Below are 21,112 nucleotides of genomic sequence, written 5' to 3' on the forward strand. Positions count from 1 at the left end.
CCCACACAAGCCATAAGAAAATGAGGCAACATAAGTTGCCTATTGAGTAGTTGAAAAGCTGACAAAGCTTAGACCAAAGGCGGCGAAGATTTCCCATCTTTTGTCTCAGAAAGCAACAAAGATTGAGAGAAACTGGGATTTAACAATTATTTAATTGCAAAAACAGAAGAAAACCTGAATAAAGTAGTTTTAAAAATTGATTGGAGTATTTGGATGTGATGTTCTGTCATTGACTCCTAACATGCTGAGAAAAACCAATGCTTAAAATTCTACTGTAATAAATATGTATGATTTAGCCAAGGTGTTGGTACCACTATTTTTATTACTAATTGCACTTTTTTTTCCCATCAAGATGAAAGAACTTCATTTTGCTTCCTAGAGAACTTGAAGTAACAAATGCAACCATGAAATAGTTCATACATATAATTAATAGTGACATCAATACAAAAGGAAGTGAAATAAATAAACAAAGTTCCATAAAAAATTGAGATGGAATATAATGTTTCTTTGAGTAATAATTCGCAGTTTTCTCTACGCATCATTAATTAAATCCAGATTTCTTACACATCGGAAATTTTCAAGAAAGAAGACTTGAACTATTCAAGGCTAAAGGCTCCTTCTAAAAGAAACCAGATAAGCCATCCTTTCTAACACTATTTTCTTCGATAGGTTTCTTTTAAAAGGACTTACATATCTATGCCTTTATTCTTGTTGATGAGTAATAGATGACTCATGCAACCAAAAAGTTGAGATCCACCAACTTCTTCCTATAAATATATATGCAGAACACATGGCTTGATCAAGCATTGTAACCAAGTCTGTTTGCAAGAATTTAGAGACAGAAGTGTGACATTGATCAAATATGAAGAACCTGCAGCTTCCCCAACATGACACACAACTTACGATCTTCTCAGCAGCACGCCGTGCAGCTGAGAGGTCATCAAAAAAACTTCTAACCGGACCAGCTAACCAGTACCATGTTCTCTCTGCTCCTACAAATCAGTCCCAAAAATTTAAACAGAGTAGATTAGAGTCGGTGATTGATAGGATAAGCAAGCTTGGAGAGAAAGCAGACAATTTTGCAAGTGACATCCGAGAACATGGTAAGTATATTTGCTCATCTCATTTTAGACATGTATTGCTAACCATCAAATCCTGAATTTCATTTCAATTTCATCCCTCTTCTCAACTGAATTGAATTTATCCTAGTATGTATTGGGATAGAACAACTAAGGATGGTAATAATATGTTTTTAACATAGTCTCATATTAAAATTTTTGTAAAAATTGCAGTGAGATTAGGCCCCAAGATAACGGAAACTGTGAAGGGAAAGTTGAGACTGGGGGCTAGAATCATTCAAGTAGGTGGTATGGAAAAAGTATTCAAGCAGAATTCTAGTGTTACAGAAGGAGAGAAACTGTTGAAGGCTTCCCAGTGCTATTTATCAACAACAGCTGGTCCTTTAGCAGGCATTCTTTTCATCTCCACCGAGCAGATTGGCTTTCGCAGTGAGAAATCAATCCAAGTTTCTTCTCCAAATGGAGACTTAATTAGAATTCATTACAAGGTATATATTCATTGTTGGAATCTATATTTTCTACTTGTTTTCTAACATCTTATGTGATGCTGAACTGATATATGTATCCTTTCAGGTCCTTATCCCACTAAGAAAGATCAAGAGAGTCATTGAAAGCGAAAATGTGAAGAAACCATCGCGCAAGTACATGGAAATAGTTACTGTGGATAACTTTGAGTTCTGGTTTATGGGATTCTTAAATTATCAGAAAACATTCAAATATCTTCAGCAGGCAATCTTGCAAGCTCCTTGAATTGAAATTCACTGTACTCTCAAATGTTTTTAAGTTGGGTGAACAAAAGCTATACAGTTGAAATTTTGTACAAATTTTGTTACTTGGGCTTCTTTTGATTCAATGGAAAACAATCTCATGATATATGACTATGTGAAGGAAAATTTGATGTTTCATATATATATATATATATATATATCTTATTTGGACTCTATGGTTGCTCTCTATGTCATAAATCGTTCGTGGGATAATATTCATTCACCTTAACATCTCATTTTTTGCATATTAAACTGTCAAAATCCTTCTATGAATGTTGTCGAAATCCACATCTAGGCTAAATGATCTATAAACTCCTTAAATAGGTCTGGACTTAAATTCTCTCTCCTAGCGTGGATGTTTTTGGTGCTGGCAAATATTTTGTTTTACAGAACAATGAAAAAAATCAAAATCTTTTTGAGATACTTGGCCTTGTTAGGAAAAAAAATGGCTTTAGTGAACCAACTGCTTCCTTTTCTCTTCTCTTGCTGGCAAGCATGTTCCTTCACATCATCTCATATTTAGTCCACAGAAATACTAAATACCCTGTTGTTTTGAAAATTTTGAGCAACACTAATCCAATGTTCTAATAAACTAGGCATAAAAAAAGTGCTAAATCTCTCTACTTGTTGCCCCTATTAACACTAACAGTAAGTTCCCCACGTATTTATAGCACCCTAGAACAGCTTTTTCCTTCTATTAAATTCTCTTCGAACGACCAACTACTGCATTGTGATTTTCTTTCCAGCCATTAGTAGCACCCCAACACGTACAAGCGGCAAGTGTTTTCAAGAATACTTGGGGCATATTTCAAAAATGAAATCTTTAAACAACATGATTATTTAGAAAATGGAACAGTAAGATAAATATATTAACTGCCAAATGAATGGTGACACAGAGATTTTGAATCATGAGAAACTGTTAACCAAACGATCTTCAAACTATTTTCTATTTTTTAGAACCCTGGGAAAAAAGAAAATTATTGTACAAAAATTGAAAACAAGCAGGCCACATCTCTGCAACTGCTTTTTAAATAGCTACGATAGATTAAGAAATGATTAATTAGCATTTGTGGACTCCTTGTCTAACATTTGTCAACATAAACAAAACTGATGGAATTGAAGATGTCAGCACAAATCCTTTTCAGTCTACTCCATGAAAAAAGAAAAGAAAAAAAAAGAGCATGGATGTTCCAGTATTACCATTCACTGCTGCAGTGTTTGCTACTAATAACTGGAATGATGACTACTTCGTAGATCATTAAAAGGAGAAAACGAGGTATAAGAACAATTCTCCTTGTAAATACTTACTGGTCTTAGAACATAGTATTCAATTTCTTGTTACAAAAATCTTCTCAATTGAATTATCCTTACGAATTTGACTTGATCTCAGTAGTCAGGAAGGAGGATGCAGAAATAAACCAAAAAGATATGTCCTTTGAGTTGAAGAATTGTCAGTAAAGGAGGATTCGGAACAGTTTACCGTGGCTATTTAGGTAACTTTCAAGTTGCTGTAAAGATGCTCTCGCCATCCAACATTGAATGACCAATATGATCAGACACACATATATATGTGTTAGAATGTTATATATATATATATGTTGGGCCATTATGTAATTACATTATATTAGTAGGCCCTTGTGTTATTAAGGAGGCTTGTATCCCTTATATAAGCCTATATAGGCTTATTTGGTAGTGTGTCGGTGAAATATATATACATTTGTTCTCTCTCTCTCATGATAAACAACAATATGTAAAAAGATACTTGGAAGATTGTTTCATTCAAACACTGGTGTTTATTAGATTCATTAAATGCAAGACAATAGAACTTCTAGCAATTTTGAATAAAATAATTCTTTTGGTTGCTTGGTAGTGTGATGCAATCTCCTAGACATGACATGTTGCCCATGACAAATTATTCATATTCATTTCAAGCTTAGTACATCATTCAGCTTGCAATTACATTAATTTGTGTCAAATTTTGGTACGCAATGCCTTTGTTGTAGTATGATAAGTATGCTGACACCAGAAAGCAAAAATATCAGCTAAAAGTTCTGCTGATCGATTCACACCCACACAAGCCATGATAAAATGAGGCAACATAAGGTGCCGATCAAGATTGAATACTCGAAAAGCTGACTAAGCTTAGACCAAAGGGCGGCAAAGATTTCCCATCTTTTGTCTCAGAAAGCAACAGAGCTTGAGAGGAAAAAGGATGTGAGATTCTGTCATTATATATATATATATATGAATTAGTCAAGATGAAATGTTTCTTTAAGTAAAAATTCAGAATCTTCTTTACGCGTCATCATTAATTAAATCTATCCAGTTTTCCAACGTATTGGAAATTTTCAAGAAAGAAGACTTGGAACAATTCTTCAAGGCTACAAACTTCCTCTGAAAGGAACCAGATAAGCCATCCTTTCCAACCCTCTTTTCTTCTAAGTTCATTTTAAAAGGTCATACATATATCTATGCCTTTATTCTTGTTGATGAGCCATAGATGACTCATCCAACCAAAAAGTTAAGATCCACCAACTAAACTTTTCGTATAAATATATACGCAGAACACATGGATTGATCAGGCATTGTAACTAAGTCTGTTTGCAAGAGCAAGAAATTTAGAGACACAAGTGTGACATTTTAAGCCATTCATCAAATATGAAGAACCAGCTGCTTCCAGTACATGACGTGCAGTTTCCAATCGGCTCAGCAGCACGCCGAGCTGAGAGGTCATCAAAAAAACTTCTAACTGGACCTGCTTGCCAGTACCATGTTTGCTCTGCTCCTTCGAATCAGTCTCAAAAATTTAGACACGGTAGATTAGAATCGATGATTGATAAGATAAGCAAGCTTGGAGAGAAAGCAGACAATTTTGCAAATGACATCCGAGAACATGGTAAGTATATTTGCTCATATCATTTTAGACATGTATTGCCAGCCATAAAATCCTGAATTTCACTTCAATTTCCTCCCTCTTCTCAACTGAATTGAATTTATCCTAGTATGTATGTGCATAGAACAACTAAGGATGGTAATAATATGTTTTTAACATAGTCTCATATTAATATTTTTGTAAAAATTGCAGTGAGATTAGGCCCCAAGATAACGGAAACTGTGAAGGGGAAGTTGAGACTGGGCGCTAGAATCATTCAAGTAGGTGGTTTCAAAAAAGTATTCAAACAGAATTTTAGTGTTAGAGAAGGAGAGAAGCTGTTGAAGGCTTCCCAATGCTATTTATCAACTACAGCTGGTCCTATAGCAGGAACTCTTTTCATCTCCACCGAGCAGATTGGCTTTCGCAGTGAGAAATCAATCCTAGTTTCTTCTCCAAGTGGAGAATTAGTTAGAATTTATTACAGGGTATATATTCATTGTTGAATATCTATATTTTCTACTTGTTTTCAACTTTCTCATATGATACTTAACTGATATATCATGTATCTTTACAGGTCCTGATCCCATTAAGAAAGATCAAGAGAGTCGTTGAAAGTGAAAATGTGAAGAAACCATCGCGCAAGTACATGGAAATAGGTACTGTGGATAACTTTGAGTTCTGGTTCATGGGATTCCTAAATTATCAGAAAACATTCAAGTATCTTCAGCAGGCAATAATCTCTCAAGCCAATTGAATTGCGATTCACCGTACTCAAATATTTTTATGTTAGGTGAACAAAAGCTATACAGTTGCAATTTTGTACAAATTTTGTTACTTGGGCTTCTTTTGATTCAAAATTGATTCAAAATTGGAGCACCTCAACAACAAGTCAGCATAGTGTTTTCAAGAAAACTTAATTGCCAAAAGAATAGTGACAGATTATGAATTTTTAAACCCCAAGATTATTTAGAAAATGGATCGGTATGATAAAGATATTAATTGCAAAATGAGAGTGACAGAGAGAAGGAATCTAAATGTTGGATCTGTACCCAATCTACTCCCATAACTCTCAGTTAATGAGATGATTCGAAATTAGACTTCAATTCTGCATATAAACTGAAATTTTCCAAATTGGGACACTAGCTTTATTAACTGAACTAAAACACAAGTTCTTTCCACAATCTAACATAAGAAAAACCAACAGGGAAAAAATTGAAAACCAATGTACATGAATCATATACACATTTCGGGTGATAAATATGAAACAGAAGCCACACATTCTGCGAATCCCAAACTAATATATAACATGGACATGAAAAAGAGAGGAGAACATCAAGTAGAAGCAGCCCTCTTCTCCATTTGTTGCAGTAATCCTTGAATGTTCTTTGAGAAGAATATTGGTGTATTATCACAATATTCCAACCTTATTCTCATAATAACACATCCTCAGCTAAATTCCCAGCAAAATTCACTTTACAATATTCAGGAAACTGCAACCCAGCCTCATCACAACCCGCCTTCGTAACATGTGGGCATGACCGCACATCAAGGTATTCAAGATAGTTGCATAACTCCAAAAGCATGCCTATCCCAACCACCGTGATCTTCGGGCAGTTGCTGGCCTTCAAAACTTTCAAACCCAACTCAAAACCTCCATTGCTCAAACCATGAAAAGCAGCATCCGTCACCTCCTCACAGCACCCAATGTCAAGAACCTCTAGATTTCTACATTGAGAGAGGATGCAGTTCAATGAAGAATCAGAAACGTTTAAACACCAGTCCATCCGCAGTTTCTTCAGAGTGTGATTACAAGCAGCGGCCAATGACTTTATGGGCTCATCAGATACGTCCCGGCAGCCACCAATGATAAGAGTCTCGAGATTTTTACAGAATTTGGCCAAGGATAATATGGATTCATCTCCAACTTTATCGCAATCCAACAACTTCAGTGTCTTCAGAGAATATGAACAGGCTTTGGATACATTGGATATCCCAGTATCTCCAATATTTCTGCATTTGTTAATGTCTAAGTGCTCCATCAGTTGACAACCACTAACAAGAACAGTGAGTCCAGAGTCAGTTATGTTGGTGCATCCTTGCAGCCCCAATTCTTCTAATTTATGACAGTTCTTGGAAAGAACTTGTAATGTTGCATCTGTAACAAATTTACAGCCGGCAAGATGCAAGCTTCTCAGATCAGGACAGCCCTCAGCAACAGCAGACAATCCCTTATCTGTCAGCTTTCTGCAGTTGGTTACATCTAAGGACTGTAGAGATGAAAGACCACATCCGATCGCCGCCATTCCAGTATCCGTGATACCTGTAAAAAAGGATGGGGCAGTCACCAATCTAAGAATCTCAAAGGAGTTCTATGATTATGTCTAAAATAAGAATTAGTTGAAATTGATCAAATTTGTGGAGGATGAAGGACCTCTAGAGTATACTAACAAATAGAACACCGGCACATTCAAACTCACCATCATATTTCATTCTGCAGAACCCCATCAGGGCATGTAGATGCAAATCTAAAACAAGCTGATCTCAGACTATTTTTAAGTAACATTTTCAGAAACTGAGACCACGAAAGGAGAATATTACAAGTGACAATAAGAAGCTCCGTCAATAATAAGAATAATCAAATTTTCTACAAGCCCGCTGACTCTTCTAATCTATTTGATGTAAAATTCAATTCAACTATGATGTTTTTCACCTTTTTAAGAGAAAAAGAGAATACCAGAGTTGAAACAAATGAACTCTAGTTTAAAACAGATAGGGCAACATTTGCTCAGCCAAATCAGATACCAAAATTCATCAAACACAAGGCAATATCCATTAGTATATGAAAACAGAGGAAAATTTTCTCAACCTTGACTAGAAGCAATAAATTCGGACTTAAAAGACGAATTTTAACATAATTTCAACTAAGAAAGCTCCTCAACAACTAGAATGCACTTGGATGAAACTTTAAATCACGATGACTGATAAATGTCCTTAAAATTGACTTCTAATACTATAATTGTTGGACTTTTATGCCCCCAAAGTCATTTTTTGTTAGACATTTTATTATATAAATAAGATTTATTATTGATTGTAATTTTATACCATACTATAAGAAATCTTGTATTAGTTGACTGGTGAGATAAATTCGGGAATAAAAGTCACATTTTGGATAATTTAGATGCTTTAGAAAGTATATTATAGTAATTGAAATAATGCATTATAAATTAATTCTCTGCTTGTATTAGAATTCAAATGAGGGAGAGTCAGTATGATGCGGGTACTTCTTGTGCTTGACCTACTAGACCTTAAGGGGCAGGGGTAGTGCTGCATCTGGTGGCCGTAGTAGTGGAGTCATTGCAGCAATTGGTGGGTTATTTACATCAGATTGACAGACAGAACCGTAATGAATGGGTTGATATGGAATAACCTGACACCAGGTTGAAAGCCATGGATCCCAATCTTCAGAAGAGCAAAAGCTCTAAGCAGCCCAGGATCGATTAGGGGCATATAAAAAAGTTGAGAAAGAAATTGGATTCTGCAATGGACAAGTTATATTTATTCAATCATATGTCTTTTAACATTGTTAACTCTGACATACTTTTTTTTTTCCCTTACTCATTAGTTTAAGGCAACTCTAACATACTTGATGTTGCTTCAGAGTGTCATCCTAGAGTTAAAGCCTAAAGTACCTACTCCACGTGAGCTAGCAGAGAAATATTTGCCTCAAAATGCAAAGGAGATGAGGAAATATATCAAACCATTTGAGGCAAACTAACAAACCCAAGGGAAGAAAATGTAGTTTACCCTTACTATACAGAATATAAGTCCAGCAGAACTCAATGCTAATATTAATAATCTATTTAAACTATTTCTTCATTTTGAAGATTATTAGCTTATTGATCCATTTCAGAGCCTTCAATCAATAGAAAAAAGAACAATAACAATACATAGTCCAAACAGTTGATTAGTGTTGGTAATGCTTCATCTTGTCTAATGAAATAATTACGGCAGACAAAAGTGATTGTGTTCAATACTTAATGACAACTTTTTACACACTGATTATTTATTTATTATGTTTGTGACAAATCGAATACAATTCGACTCTGAAACTGAATCATCCCATGTTCTTGTATTATTAATTCATTTTAAAGTTAGTAATTCCATGTTCTCACTCACAATAGAAAAAAATAGCAACAACCAATCACATAATCCATCAATAAAAATAAAAAAGAAAGGTTCTTTCACTGAAAATTCATCATAAAAAGTGGAAAAAGCAGCAAAAACTAAAGAAAAACTTCAGTAGTGAAATAAAGCTTAAGGTATCAAAAGTAAGTTGGAATAAATGTATATCAATTACACAATTACCTTTGCAATTCTGCAAATTGAGCACACGCAAGCCAGTGAAGCCATTGGCGATGACGGAGAGATCGGAGTCGATGACCCCCGGATAGAAGGATCTGGAAAGGGACTGAGAGAGGTCCAACTCGTGGAGGGCAGTGAACCTTGCAGCCATCTTCCGAAGCAAGTGGGGTCCAGCACGCGCGCAGAGCTTCTTCCTTTCAGTGCTCTGCAAATGCAGCCACCTCTTGCACACCAGTCCGAACACTTCCTTGTCCTTGTCGCTCTCCAGCTTCGCCAGTATCGCTCGAAGCTCGTCGTCCCTCAGGCTCACGTTTATGCAAACCCTAGATTCCATTTCTTCGGAAGCCATTGACGATCGAACCAAGCGATACTGATAGAAGAGGCGGATTAGAGTCGATCAGAAACCCTAATTACCCTTCAAATCATTCAAACACCCACAGACTCCATGCCTTCAAGATTACATAAATGCCCTTGATGTATTCCTATTACAACTCTGCAACTCGGCAGTTATGATGAAAATATATATTTGATAATATATGTTGACGTTGATGCGTGGAGCCCATTGTAACTAGTGATAAAAAGTCCAAAGAGTTCGCGATTATAGGACCAGGATCACCTGCAATCGTACAGTAACTCATTTTTTTCTTTTTGTGTCAGTGAATAGTAATTATTAAGGTGGGTAAAAATATTTATTTGTTTTATATACAATTTTTACACACACATACATATATATATATATATATATATATATATATATATATACACTGTTCACAAATACCATTTCTTCTTTCCTCTCTTACTTTTAGCAACCCATTTCAGCAACCCAAATCCTACCATTTTTTTCTCTCCCAAAATATTGATTTTGATTTCTTTCCAAAATTCCGCCATTTCAAGAACCCAAATTTTGATTTCTTTCCAAAATATTGTTTCTTTCTAAAATATTTCAAAAAAAGTGCGAACCAATGATGTTTGTGCTCTTTAGTCAAATAAGGAAAAACAGACCAAAAATCGAGATTTATATGAATAAATCTTAGATCTATGGATGATACACTGGAATTTCTGCATAATAATTCAATGAAATTACATGGGTTTTTGGAGTGTGTTTGGGTTTTGAAGTGAAGTTTTGAAGTTCAAAAGTTACTGTAAGTTCTTGGAGAGTCTATTAATAGAAGTTGATGAAGCTTTTAGAGAGAGAAAGGAAGAAGACGACATTTTGGAAGAAGGTATTTTGGATATACTGCATAACATTCCAAACAGTTTGTAATTTAAGTCAATATAAGTTGTACGCAACATTCCAGCATAATCCTAATAGATTATTTGTGCTCTTTAGTCAGATAAGGAAAAACAGACCAAAAATCAAGATTTACATGAATAAAGCTTAGATCTATGGATGATACTTTGGAATTTCTGCATAATACTTCAATGAAATTACATGGGTTTTTGGAATGTGTTTGGGTTTTGAAGTGAAGCTTTGAAGTTCAAAAGTTACTATGAGTCCTTGGAGAGTCCATTAATGGAAGCTGATGAAGCTTTTATAGAGAGAAAGAAGAAGACGACATTTTGGAAGAAGACAACGTATTTTGGATATACTGCATAATATCCCAAACAGTTTGTAATTTAAGTCAATATAAGTTGTACGCAATATCCCAACATAATCCTAATAGATTATTTGTGCATAACATCCCAACAGTTTGTAATTTAAGTCGGTATAAGTTGTAAGTAACATCCTAACATAATCCTACTTAACATCTCAAGCAATACGTATTTTGTATCCCAAGCAGTACTAACTATATTTCATGCTTATGTTATACGTAAAATCCCAACAAAATTCTACTAAAAAAATTGCGAACCAGTGATGTTTGTGCTCTTTAGTCAGATAAGAAAAAACAGACCAAAAATCGAGATTTACATGAATAAAGCTTAGATCTATGAATGATACTCTGGAGTTTCTTATGTTATACGTAAAATCCCAACAAAATTCTACTAAAAAAAGTGCGAACCAGTGAAGTTTGTGCTCTTTAGTCAGATAAGAAAAAAAGACCAAAAATTGAGATTTACATGAATAAAGTTTAGATCTATGGATGATACTATGGAGTTTCTGCATAATACTTCAGTGAAATTACATGAGTTTTTGAAGTGTGTTTGAGTTTTGAAGTGAAGTTTTGAAGTTCAAAAGTTACTGTGAGTCTTTAGAGAGTCCATTAATGGAAGTTGATGAAGCTTTTAGAGAGAAAGGAAGAAGACCACATTTTGAAAGAAGACATACAATATTTAAATGTGTTTATATATATAGAATACAATATTTAAAGCTTTTATATATAAAATACAAAGGTGGTAAAAAATTTAGTTACTCAAGATTTTTAATTGATGTGGCCAATTCTCCTCCACTTATTCCAAAATGGTGGAAATGGTACACTATGTGATTGGAGGTGATTTTCACCCCGTGATTATAAGCCCATTTGGCATAGCTTTGAAAAAGAAAAGTACAAACCATCACTTCTATTTAGCTTATGTATTAGTGTTTGAAAATTGCATTGTAGAAGAGTTTTAATGTTGTAAGAATTTTTTTTATCTGTTTGGCAAAAAGTTTGCTAAAGCTCTTCTATTACTAACATACCTATTTTGCCCTTCATTCAATTTGATCAAATTTATCTGTAACAAGCCATATATAATAATAAAAATAAAAATAAAAATAAAAAATTACAAAAACTATTTTGCGTTTTAAGAAATTTAGTAACAGTGTTTCAATATGCTATTAAAAAATCAATCAAATGAGCACTTTTACCATGTAAACCAATGAAACAAGTCCAAAACAATGGTCTAAATAACAAAATTAAGTTATTTTTTACCATGTAAACTATTTTTACCAAGTAATTTATTCACATGTTGATGCCCATAAAATGATCTAAATAACAAAATTAATTCTACTCTAAAGACGTTATTCCTACAGTCAATTATTTAATTATTTTTCTTTCCTTATTTTTTTTCAACATAATATATATTTAACTTATTTTGTAATTGTTTTCTTCTATAGTGTTTTGATAAATTAAAAAATAGAAGGAAACTAAAAACAACGCTTTACTTACCCAAAAAAAAAAAAAAAAAAAAAAAAAAAAAACCCAAAAAACCAACACTTTCCATATAAGTTCACTTTTTCTCAATTTAATTTTGAGGTGAAAAAAAAATTAAAAAAAGGAATTTTATTTTCTTTATTTTGTTGGTGTCCGTCTTTTATTATGCCTTAGCCCTGGAGATTTTTTTCATAACAATCATTAAGTAAATCATATAATATATATACACACATATTATATATATACACATATATTACCTGTATATACACCCATAACACAAACAAAACTGTGACAAAATAAAATTGAAGGAAAAAAGCATACGATGAATGATAATGAATCTGAGAACAGGCACAAAAAAATATAAATAAATAATAATAATAATTACAGATTGCAACAGGCATATATATATATATATATATATATATATATATATATATATATATAGTTCTCATCCTTTAGTGGCTTACTTAGGATTCTGCAATTTAATGATTTATTGGAGCTTGAACAACAAAGAAGAGAAACTAAAGAAGAATCTTCTTTTGGTTTCACTCCAGTTGAATGCTCTATCAGATCAGTCTTTTGAGTATGAAGGGGATATGTAATGATATATATATATTTTCTTTTTGAAAGAGGAGATGCAAGATTGCAGAGGCGAGATCCATAAACTAGGGTTTGGAAAGAAAATAAAGGGACTTTTATAGGGATATGCTTGAAATTATATTTCTTTGTTAGGTAATAAAAAAGGGTACGCTTGTCATTTAAAAAGTTTCATTAAAATATCAAAACTCTTCGTGTATTGTTTCAAAAGAGCGTTTTGAAAAAGCTGGGCCCCAGCTTCTTTAAAACATTCTTCTAAGGACCTAAAGCTCTTCTAAAATTTTTACCAAACACTGCTCAAAATAGCTTTTTAGTCCAAAAAGCCAAAAGCAGCGTTTAAAAAGTCAATCCAAACGGGGCCTATAAATCACATAATTTCTATATTTAGGAATTTGGGAGAGAATTAATTAACAAAGAATCATTTGCAAGTAAGGAAACAAATTAAACTTTTGTTCTCTCTCTTCTCTCCACAGTGTCTCTTTCTTTCTCTTGATTAACACGAGTTAAAATGGTTTGAGTTTGGCATAAACGAGTTTGGGTCATAAAAGGGTCGACACGATTAACCATTTTACTTAATCGGGTTAGGGTTGAGAAGTTCAACCCGTGCATCCCGTTTATGACCCATTTAACTCAATATGTTATAATAGTAAATATGACTTATTTAAACCCAATTACTATGGATAGTTAAATCATTTACTATGGATAGTTAAGTCATTTCAACATAAACCTTGTCTATGCTTTATGATTTTTCTTCTTATTTTAAATATTTGGGTTAATTGTGACAATTTTTTTCTATTATTCAGTATTTGATTAAATATTAAATGTCTCGCTTTGATAAACAGGTCATTAAACGGGTTAACACGTTAACTTGTTTAATTAACGAGTTGGGTTAGTGTTGAGGGTTCTTGACACGATAATTAAATGGGTTGGGTTTGGGTTTACCTATTTAGTATAATACTCTTACATTGACACGACACGATTATGACTCACGAACACAAATTGCTACCCCTACCCTCAACCAATCTGCCTATTTCTCTCTCTTAGTTTGAACACATAAATTTTTTAGGATGAGGCTATTCTAAAGCTCAAAAACATGAAAAAAAAGGAAAAAAAAAAAAATCAAAATATAATTAAACAACACCTAAATTTTTTGTGATAAAGTTATTCCAAAGCTCAAAAATGCGAACAAATAATAATAATAATAATAAATCTCAAATAGAATGAAATAGTGTCACAAACATGGTAGATGAAATCTAACTTACGAGAACCTAGTATGTCAGAGGAAGAATGGAATGCAGGTGGAGAGACTCTTTTATCGAAAGACAAAGGGATAACTATGAGAGAAAAAGATAGTTAAGGGTGTTAACCAAGAGAGAACGCGAGAGAAGAGAGAAAAAAAAACTTGATTTGTTTTCTTAAATACGAAATATTCTTTCTTAATTAATTGTCTCTTCCAAATCCTTAAAAATAGGAATTGTATTGTAACGACCCGAATCCAAGGGTCCGAATCTATAACCGGGTTCTTACCCGAACTCGAGGTCGTATAAGGGCACTTTGGTCAATTCTAAGGTCGTAGATAATATGCATGCCATCCCAATGCTTATACCCCCCAAAAAAAAAAAAAATGAGATCACAAATACAAAAGATGTCAAAACAGCTCCCTAACCGATTTAAACTTGTGAAGGAGTGTCATCTGCCACTTCCTTCCTATGACCTGAAAAATGTAATAATATGATGGGGTAAGCCAGCCACTCAGTAGGAAGTGTCTAAGACACACCTCTTACAACCCTATGAACCCACATAAGGAATAAAATACAAGTGAACGGATCATACCTCGGGAAGCAAGTAAAACAGTAATAATATCAACAAATACATACACAAGTCATCCGACTACCAAGTGTGCAATATATGCCAATGATATGCCATGCCATGAAATGTCGCTCCCCATTTCCAAAACAATACCGTTTCACCTTTCCAAACCATTAGTGCAATCCAACCCAAGGCCACTCGAAGGAGTCACGAGAGAAGGATTGACTAACTATCCACGACCATAAGGCAACTCCAAGGCATCGTATCCGGCTTAGGTAGCTCAACCACGCTAGGATCTCTCCCTAGTCTCCTCTAGACCACACTAACACCGCGGACTACTAGGCGACTCCTAGGTGTCCGAGTTTTCGCAAACACTTTTCGAAAACTTTTTTCCCCAAAACAATTTCTTTTGCTTTTCAAGAACACTTTTCCCTTTTTCCTTTCTCAATGAAATGCATGAATGTTCGATGTTACACAATTTCAATATTAATAATGAAATCTCATGTATATCAAAATTTAAATATATTGAATAAATAAAGGCATAAATTAAATATAAGCAAATTAAACAAATTAAACATGCTTATAAGCAAATTTAAGGGGAAAAATTCATGAGGGTTAAAGAAATTGTGGGTTAGAACACTCCTACCTCAATTAAAAGAAAAAGCCCCAAAATTAAAAATCCAAAGGGTAGCCAAATTGAACTTTGCTCTGATCAAAACGTAGGCCTCGACGCGCTCGTCGACTTTGCCTTTAGTGGCAAAGCCAAAATCCAAGTAAAAATGTGTAGATTAAGCTTGGAAAATGGAAAAAAAAATTAAATAAATAAAAAGAAAAGAAGAAAGCATAATGTGGTGTGAGGAAAGAAGCAGAAAATGGTTTGTAGATGACCATTTGATCATCTATATTGACTTATGCCAATGGTGGATCCCATATCTTTAAAAAAAAAAAAAAAAAAAAATCATTTAACACCTTAATATATATATGTACACACTAAATATAATACAACCACCAATCTAAACATGTGTCCATATAAAATGCGCATCAAATAATAATGCATGGAATGCAATGGGCCCGAGAAATAATTTCCGTAGACAACAACATCGATTGCGGGTCCCACTTGGGACCTATCGACCCGAAAAACGGAAAAATGCTGAAGTGGCAACCCATGCATTCCCAAGAGTCCTGAACTTAAGGAAATGCTCCAAAGAACTCCCAAACACACTTGGCACACCCCATGGTGTTCGGCACGTAAATCGAGACAAAAAGAAATTAACCTTGAAAAATCCCAGAAAATGAAAAATAATAAAAATCAGAAAAATTACATTCTTCCTTCCTTAAAAAGATTTCGTCCTCGAAATCTACTCTCTTTAAACAAGGAGGCCCACAGTGTAATACCCCTAATTTTAAAAGGATAGTCTCGACATTTTTATAATTATTTTTATGCATTTTTAGTTGTTTATTTGTTTATTTGTTTGATTATTGTAATTAATTGATTACTTGTTTTATTTATTTTATTTAGTTGAGTTGTTGTTTGTTTAATTGTTTTATGTTCTTTAATTAAGTTACTTGTCTTAATTGTGTTAATGGTTTATTAGTTAATTTAAATGGAATAAATGGAAATAATTGGATTAAATTAGTATTGTTAATTAATTAGGGTTTTAGTCAGTTAGGGGTCACGTATTAGCTGACTTAGCTTACAAATTTAATTGGTTTCTTTTCCTTCTCAGATCATAATTAGAATTAGGGTTATATTTTTATAAGCCTATAAATATATCATACATCTGCCTAGGGTTTTAGAACCCTATTCACGGCACAGTGAAGGCAGAGACATAACAACGAGAGATTTTGAGAAAACAGAGCACGTTCGGTGAGGGTTTCGGCTTTGGCTTAAAGGTCGGACCTAGGAGGAGGGAATGTTGAGCAGTAGGAGGTTGAGTTGACAATAAACGGACGTCGTTGGAAAGCTTAAGAAGACGATGACAAGGTTTTGATTTCAAAACTGCATAGACAAATTCTATTATGTCTCTCTCCCCCTGGCCTGTGTTCTGTGCATTCCTAGATGATCTCTAGGAATTTAATGGGACGTTAATTGAATCTTGCATGTGTAATATATGTCAAATTGATCATCTGTATCTATTTAATTTTGTCTGAAATAATTCTTACAAGTTTTGGTGTTTGTCGTTTGTTTTTAAAGCATAACAAATTGGTACTGTTTTAATTGTTGTATTAGTTCTTACTGTTGTAAACAAAGGACTGGGATGATACTGGATAGATATTAGACTGTTTAGATCAGTATTAATGAAGAACCGAAAAGTTGGAAGAGGCCAGAGATGGAGCAGACGGTTAGAAACGGATCAGGGCTCACAGAGAGGGAGAGAGCCGGCTCTATGGAAGAGGGAGCTGGCTCCTTCAAAGTGCAGAGCCGGCTCTGTAGGGTTCAGAGTCGGCTCCCACCCCTTCTGAGCCAGCTCCAAGAGGCCTGCCCCCAAGTTATGAGAGCAGGTTTTCTCATGTTTGCGCGTTCTGGAATTTTGACGGGTACTGTTTGAGCGCTTGGTTCTTCCCCGATCAGTTTTGGGACTTTACTGGGGGTTTTAATATTTAACTTCAGGTGTTATTAAGACCTCTAATTGCACAGGTTACCCTTTTATATTAATTGAATGAATAGTATGAAATTAAACAACTTTGCATGCTGTTAACGGTTGGAAGGAAATTAATTCTTTAGTTTTAATTTGGCGATTTAATGGGTTATAACATGATTTTAAATCTTGTTTTAGATGAACAGTAGGGTCATTTATTTATCAGATTTGACCTATGCATGCTCTGGATTTTAAATGCTGAAATATTAGTCTTTTTCTGCAATTACATGAATCAAGGATTGGATTTAATTACTGAAATATTATACACTATTATGCAATTACCTGGATTATTGTTTTGGACTATATATGACGAACTGCTATTAATGTTCTATGGTTTACATGGTTTTGGACTTAAATTGCTGAACTGTTACTTAGGTTCTGTAGTTTACAGGGATGTTGTGAATTGTATGCACTGGTATGGGACGGTGGCATACTAAGGATGGTTTAGCTCAAAACGCTAAGACCTACCTTATTGGAATAAGGGAATGGATTGTAAAAAAATGAATCCTGCTTATATTCTGGTCAGATCAACTGAATAAGTTGAGTGACTACATGGATTAATTGTTACTTGTGGTTAAGTCAGATCAATTGAATAAGTTGAGTGGCTAATCGGATTATAAATTTTGTGTCAGATCAGTATATAATTGAATGACATACTCTGGTTTCGGACGGACTTTAAATATATGGTTTTGGTACCACGAGATGAGCTTGAGTCTCAGGCTCATTGATTAGGGTGCGTATATGCAGTGGATGCATAGCTGGCTATGATAGGTTGAGGTGTACCCTGTTAGGTCTAGGTATTCATGCCCACCTTTGGGTGCGTTTTTGCATGTTGCTTTCTACTCAGGTTGAGACCCCCTTTGTAGTCCAGTGAATGTCCCTTAGTATGGATATATATATATATATATATATATATATATATATATTTATGGACTAGATAGATATTGTGAGGTATCTAGGATGTATCTGCGTATCGGGTCACTGTATGGATTGCAGTTAGATTAGAACTTGTTCGTGGGCCTGACCCACTTTTATATTCTTTTCAAGTACCAGACGATTCCAACCTTAAAGCTTGATCGTGCTTATCGGAGATAGTCACTCATTCATCTGTTTACGTAGGACTTCTCTCTATGTTTTAGTTTGGGATTTTATTTCCAGTTATTTAGTTTCAGTTGGGATTTTGTTTAGGGGTCCACTAGATGGATTCCTGAGTTGTACTCTTGGAGGTTTGGAGAGTTGGATTATTTTTAATCTTTAACTAGTGGAGGATTTTATATTTAATAATTCTTTTCAGCGTATTTATTTATTTTATTTCTTAAATCTTTTTGTATTCTATATTCGTTTATATATTAATTGTTTGATATTCCCTCGGGTTTGGGTTTGGGCCTGATTAACCCATGTCTCGGAGTCGAGGGGTATCACACACAGCCACACACCTTCCTAAGAAACGCCTTACCAAACCGCAGGACTAAGAGCTCACAACATCATAACACCAGACCAGCTGGTGCGCCTCATGCTATACCCGACTCAAAGTGGCATCGGTCCACTCTACACTGCTACACAAGGCTTCGGAGCCCGAAAGAAGAACGGTTACAAGACCCCTAAACATGACAATATCCGATCTTAACTTATCCTTTAAAGGACACACAAAACCCCAGACAAGGAACCCCGTCTATCTCACAATCGAACTTAAATTCAAATCTACATATCCCTGTCAGACTAAACACTCGTTATTTACCGCATAACTACACCATCGCATAACCGCACTAGCGACTACTAACTGCATTATTGACAAACATTAAAATTAACAACCTCAAGATGACTAAACAACGAATCTCCCAAAGACTACATAATCATAAGTCACCAGAACAATAAAACGAATTATCATGTACCCAGGACACAAATCCTCAAAATAAGATCCTCGATAATCAAGTGGTCACACCACAAACCTTTATCGGACACTTGGTCTTACCTAACACACCTCGTCACCCGAGACAAATCACCCGAATTCACACTGTCATACCGACACACGCATAATACCTTGCTCTCACTATCCCTGACATATCGAAACAATCATTGACCTTTGACCCGATATCGTGCTGAAGAGGGACTGATTCAGGAGAAATGGTTGGCCAAGCCATTCTCATCATCAATCCGACTTCACACAGACATTGTTCATATCCTCAGGTCCAAACCTCAAATACAATCTCACACAGTCCACAAGACAACCATGACATCCACTCACCAATAATTCATTGCTCTACATAACCTCAACAACTATACAATCATATACTTGTTCTAAAAATCCCAATCATTCTTTAATCACATAACCACTAACAAGCTAAAAAATAACACAACACCAAATGTCACAATCCTCGACCAGCATAAAAGCTCTTTAATCTCCTCATAACACCCATACCAAGTAAACAACTCCATAACATCACTCGATTCAATTCCTACTTCGTCAAAACACATAATACAACTATCTCATGCCTGAGATCTCAAAATCAAAATCGATCATTCCCATTATTCCTCAATGGAATCCCACATTCACTTTCTCTAATCACGTAGTTCTAAGGCGACATCAACATTTGTCGTCAAGACACTTCTCAAATTAGACATCTATAAAAACATACGAGTACAATATTCAAGCGCCTTTATTTGCATTAGTAAAGTCCATTAGTTAATTCTATTGTATATATTAGTTTCATTTGCATATTTTTGTTTACTTTCAGGTTGGTTCCCCAAAGATAGTTAAAAATGAGGCTTTGTTGAGTTCGTGAAGAATCAAAGCATGTCGTTGCCGGGGACCTTCATTTTTCCCAAGCCAGTGACCCATTGAACTCATGGTTTTCTCTGCAAAAAGTGCTAAGAAATATGATCGCGTTATAGGGCCGAGACAAGTTCATCTCAAGGAGCAAATGCAGTGCTCAGAAATATACTTTACAAATTCTCAGGGCCTCGCCGTGCCTCGCGAGCCCCCGCCGTGCCTCGCGAACCCCCGCCGTGTGCCAGCATCGCACATCCATGACACCATGCGGGCGCCCGCCGACTTGCAGAGTGCAGGCCACCAACTCCACGATTTTGCTTAAGTTATAATGTCTGTAAGTTATAAAGAAAAAGAGAAAGGAGAAAAAAAAAAGGGTGGGACCCACAGCTTTTGTAAAGTGGTCATAAGACCACGTTTTTTTTTTTTTTTTTTTTTTTTTTTTTTCATTTTTTCTTGTTCTCTATTTTCTTCTCTCCCGCAGCCTCTCTGTTCCTCTTTATTTTCTTTTTTCTTTTTTTCTTTTACAACTTTAAATCTTGATTGCTCTCTCAATCCTTGGTAGATTTGAGAGCCGTTTGAGGCAAAACGACGAGCACGACAAGCTCTACGTGCTAGTACCAGAAATTCCAGCTTTTGGTCCTCTTTGGGAGCTCGAATTTAAGGACCCATTTTAAGGGTTTTGTTCAAATTTGAGGTAGGGGCATCTTAATCCACTCCTTTTTTGTTTTATTGTGAATTACACCTCCTTGTTGTGTCAAACATGTTTAATTGGGAGTTAATTGTATCTATGATTGTATGAATGATGTCTAGAGAATTTTTAAGAGCTTGATTATGACTTGTTTCATGTGTAAAATATGTTTAGATGTTGTTTTATCATGCCCACTATGTGTTAACATGTTGAAAATGACTAATGAGAACATGTTTATTTAGATTGTGCCAAATTTCCCATTGTCAAAATATTGAGATTATATGTACATCCATGCACATGTCATTGAGATGCATGAAATAGGAGACTTTGTCTTGAAATGAAAATGGGGGAAATTTTGGGAGAAGAGTTTTGTCAAATAGTTTTGATAAACCCGGTCGCTGCGGGGTTACCAACGGGCCGGAGGTTAATATAGCCTAGAGGGGACTAGGGAGTCG

At 34.8% G+C, this 21,112-nt stretch overlaps 3 protein-coding genes across 3 annotated transcripts; 2 read left to right on the plus strand and 1 right to left on the minus strand.

Annotated features, from left to right (window-relative positions):
- The first annotated feature begins 820 nt into the window (after positions 1-820).
- On the plus strand, positions 821-1,953 carry LOC132279240 (GEM-like protein 4). The gene is made up of 3 exons (XM_059781172.1): positions 821-1,103; positions 1,293-1,567; positions 1,653-1,953. Exons 1-3 carry the CDS (start codon positions 863-865, stop codon positions 1,827-1,829), a joined length of 693 nt encoding a protein of 230 aa, XP_059637155.1. The 5' UTR covers positions 821-862; the 3' UTR covers positions 1,830-1,953.
- Positions 1,954-4,297: 2,344 nt separating this feature from the next.
- LOC132279241 (putative GEM-like protein 8) lies at positions 4,298-5,663 on the plus strand. The gene is made up of 3 exons (XM_059781173.1): positions 4,298-4,742; positions 4,932-5,206; positions 5,296-5,663. Exons 1-3 carry the CDS (start codon positions 4,505-4,507, stop codon positions 5,473-5,475), a joined length of 693 nt encoding a protein of 230 aa, XP_059637156.1. The 5' UTR covers positions 4,298-4,504; the 3' UTR covers positions 5,476-5,663.
- Positions 5,664-5,803: 140 nt separating this feature from the next.
- On the minus strand, positions 5,804-9,525 carry LOC132276066 (uncharacterized). Its single transcript, XM_059777318.1, has 2 exons — positions 9,087-9,525; positions 5,804-7,041 (listed from the first exon to the last, which is right to left on the minus strand). Exons 1-2 carry the CDS (start codon positions 9,430-9,432, stop codon positions 6,152-6,154), a joined length of 1,236 nt encoding a protein of 411 aa, XP_059633301.1. The 5' UTR covers positions 9,433-9,525; the 3' UTR covers positions 5,804-6,151.
- Positions 9,526-21,112: the final 11,587 nt, after the last annotated feature.

This window comes from Cornus florida, unplaced genomic scaffold (genome assembly GCF_030987335.1).
Source record: "Cornus florida cultivar Cherokee Brave unplaced genomic scaffold, ASM3098733v1 CherokeeBrave_3.0.0_Hap2_Chr10, whole genome shotgun sequence".
In the NCBI taxonomy this organism is placed as follows: Eukaryota; Viridiplantae; Streptophyta; class Magnoliopsida; order Cornales; family Cornaceae; genus Cornus; species Cornus florida.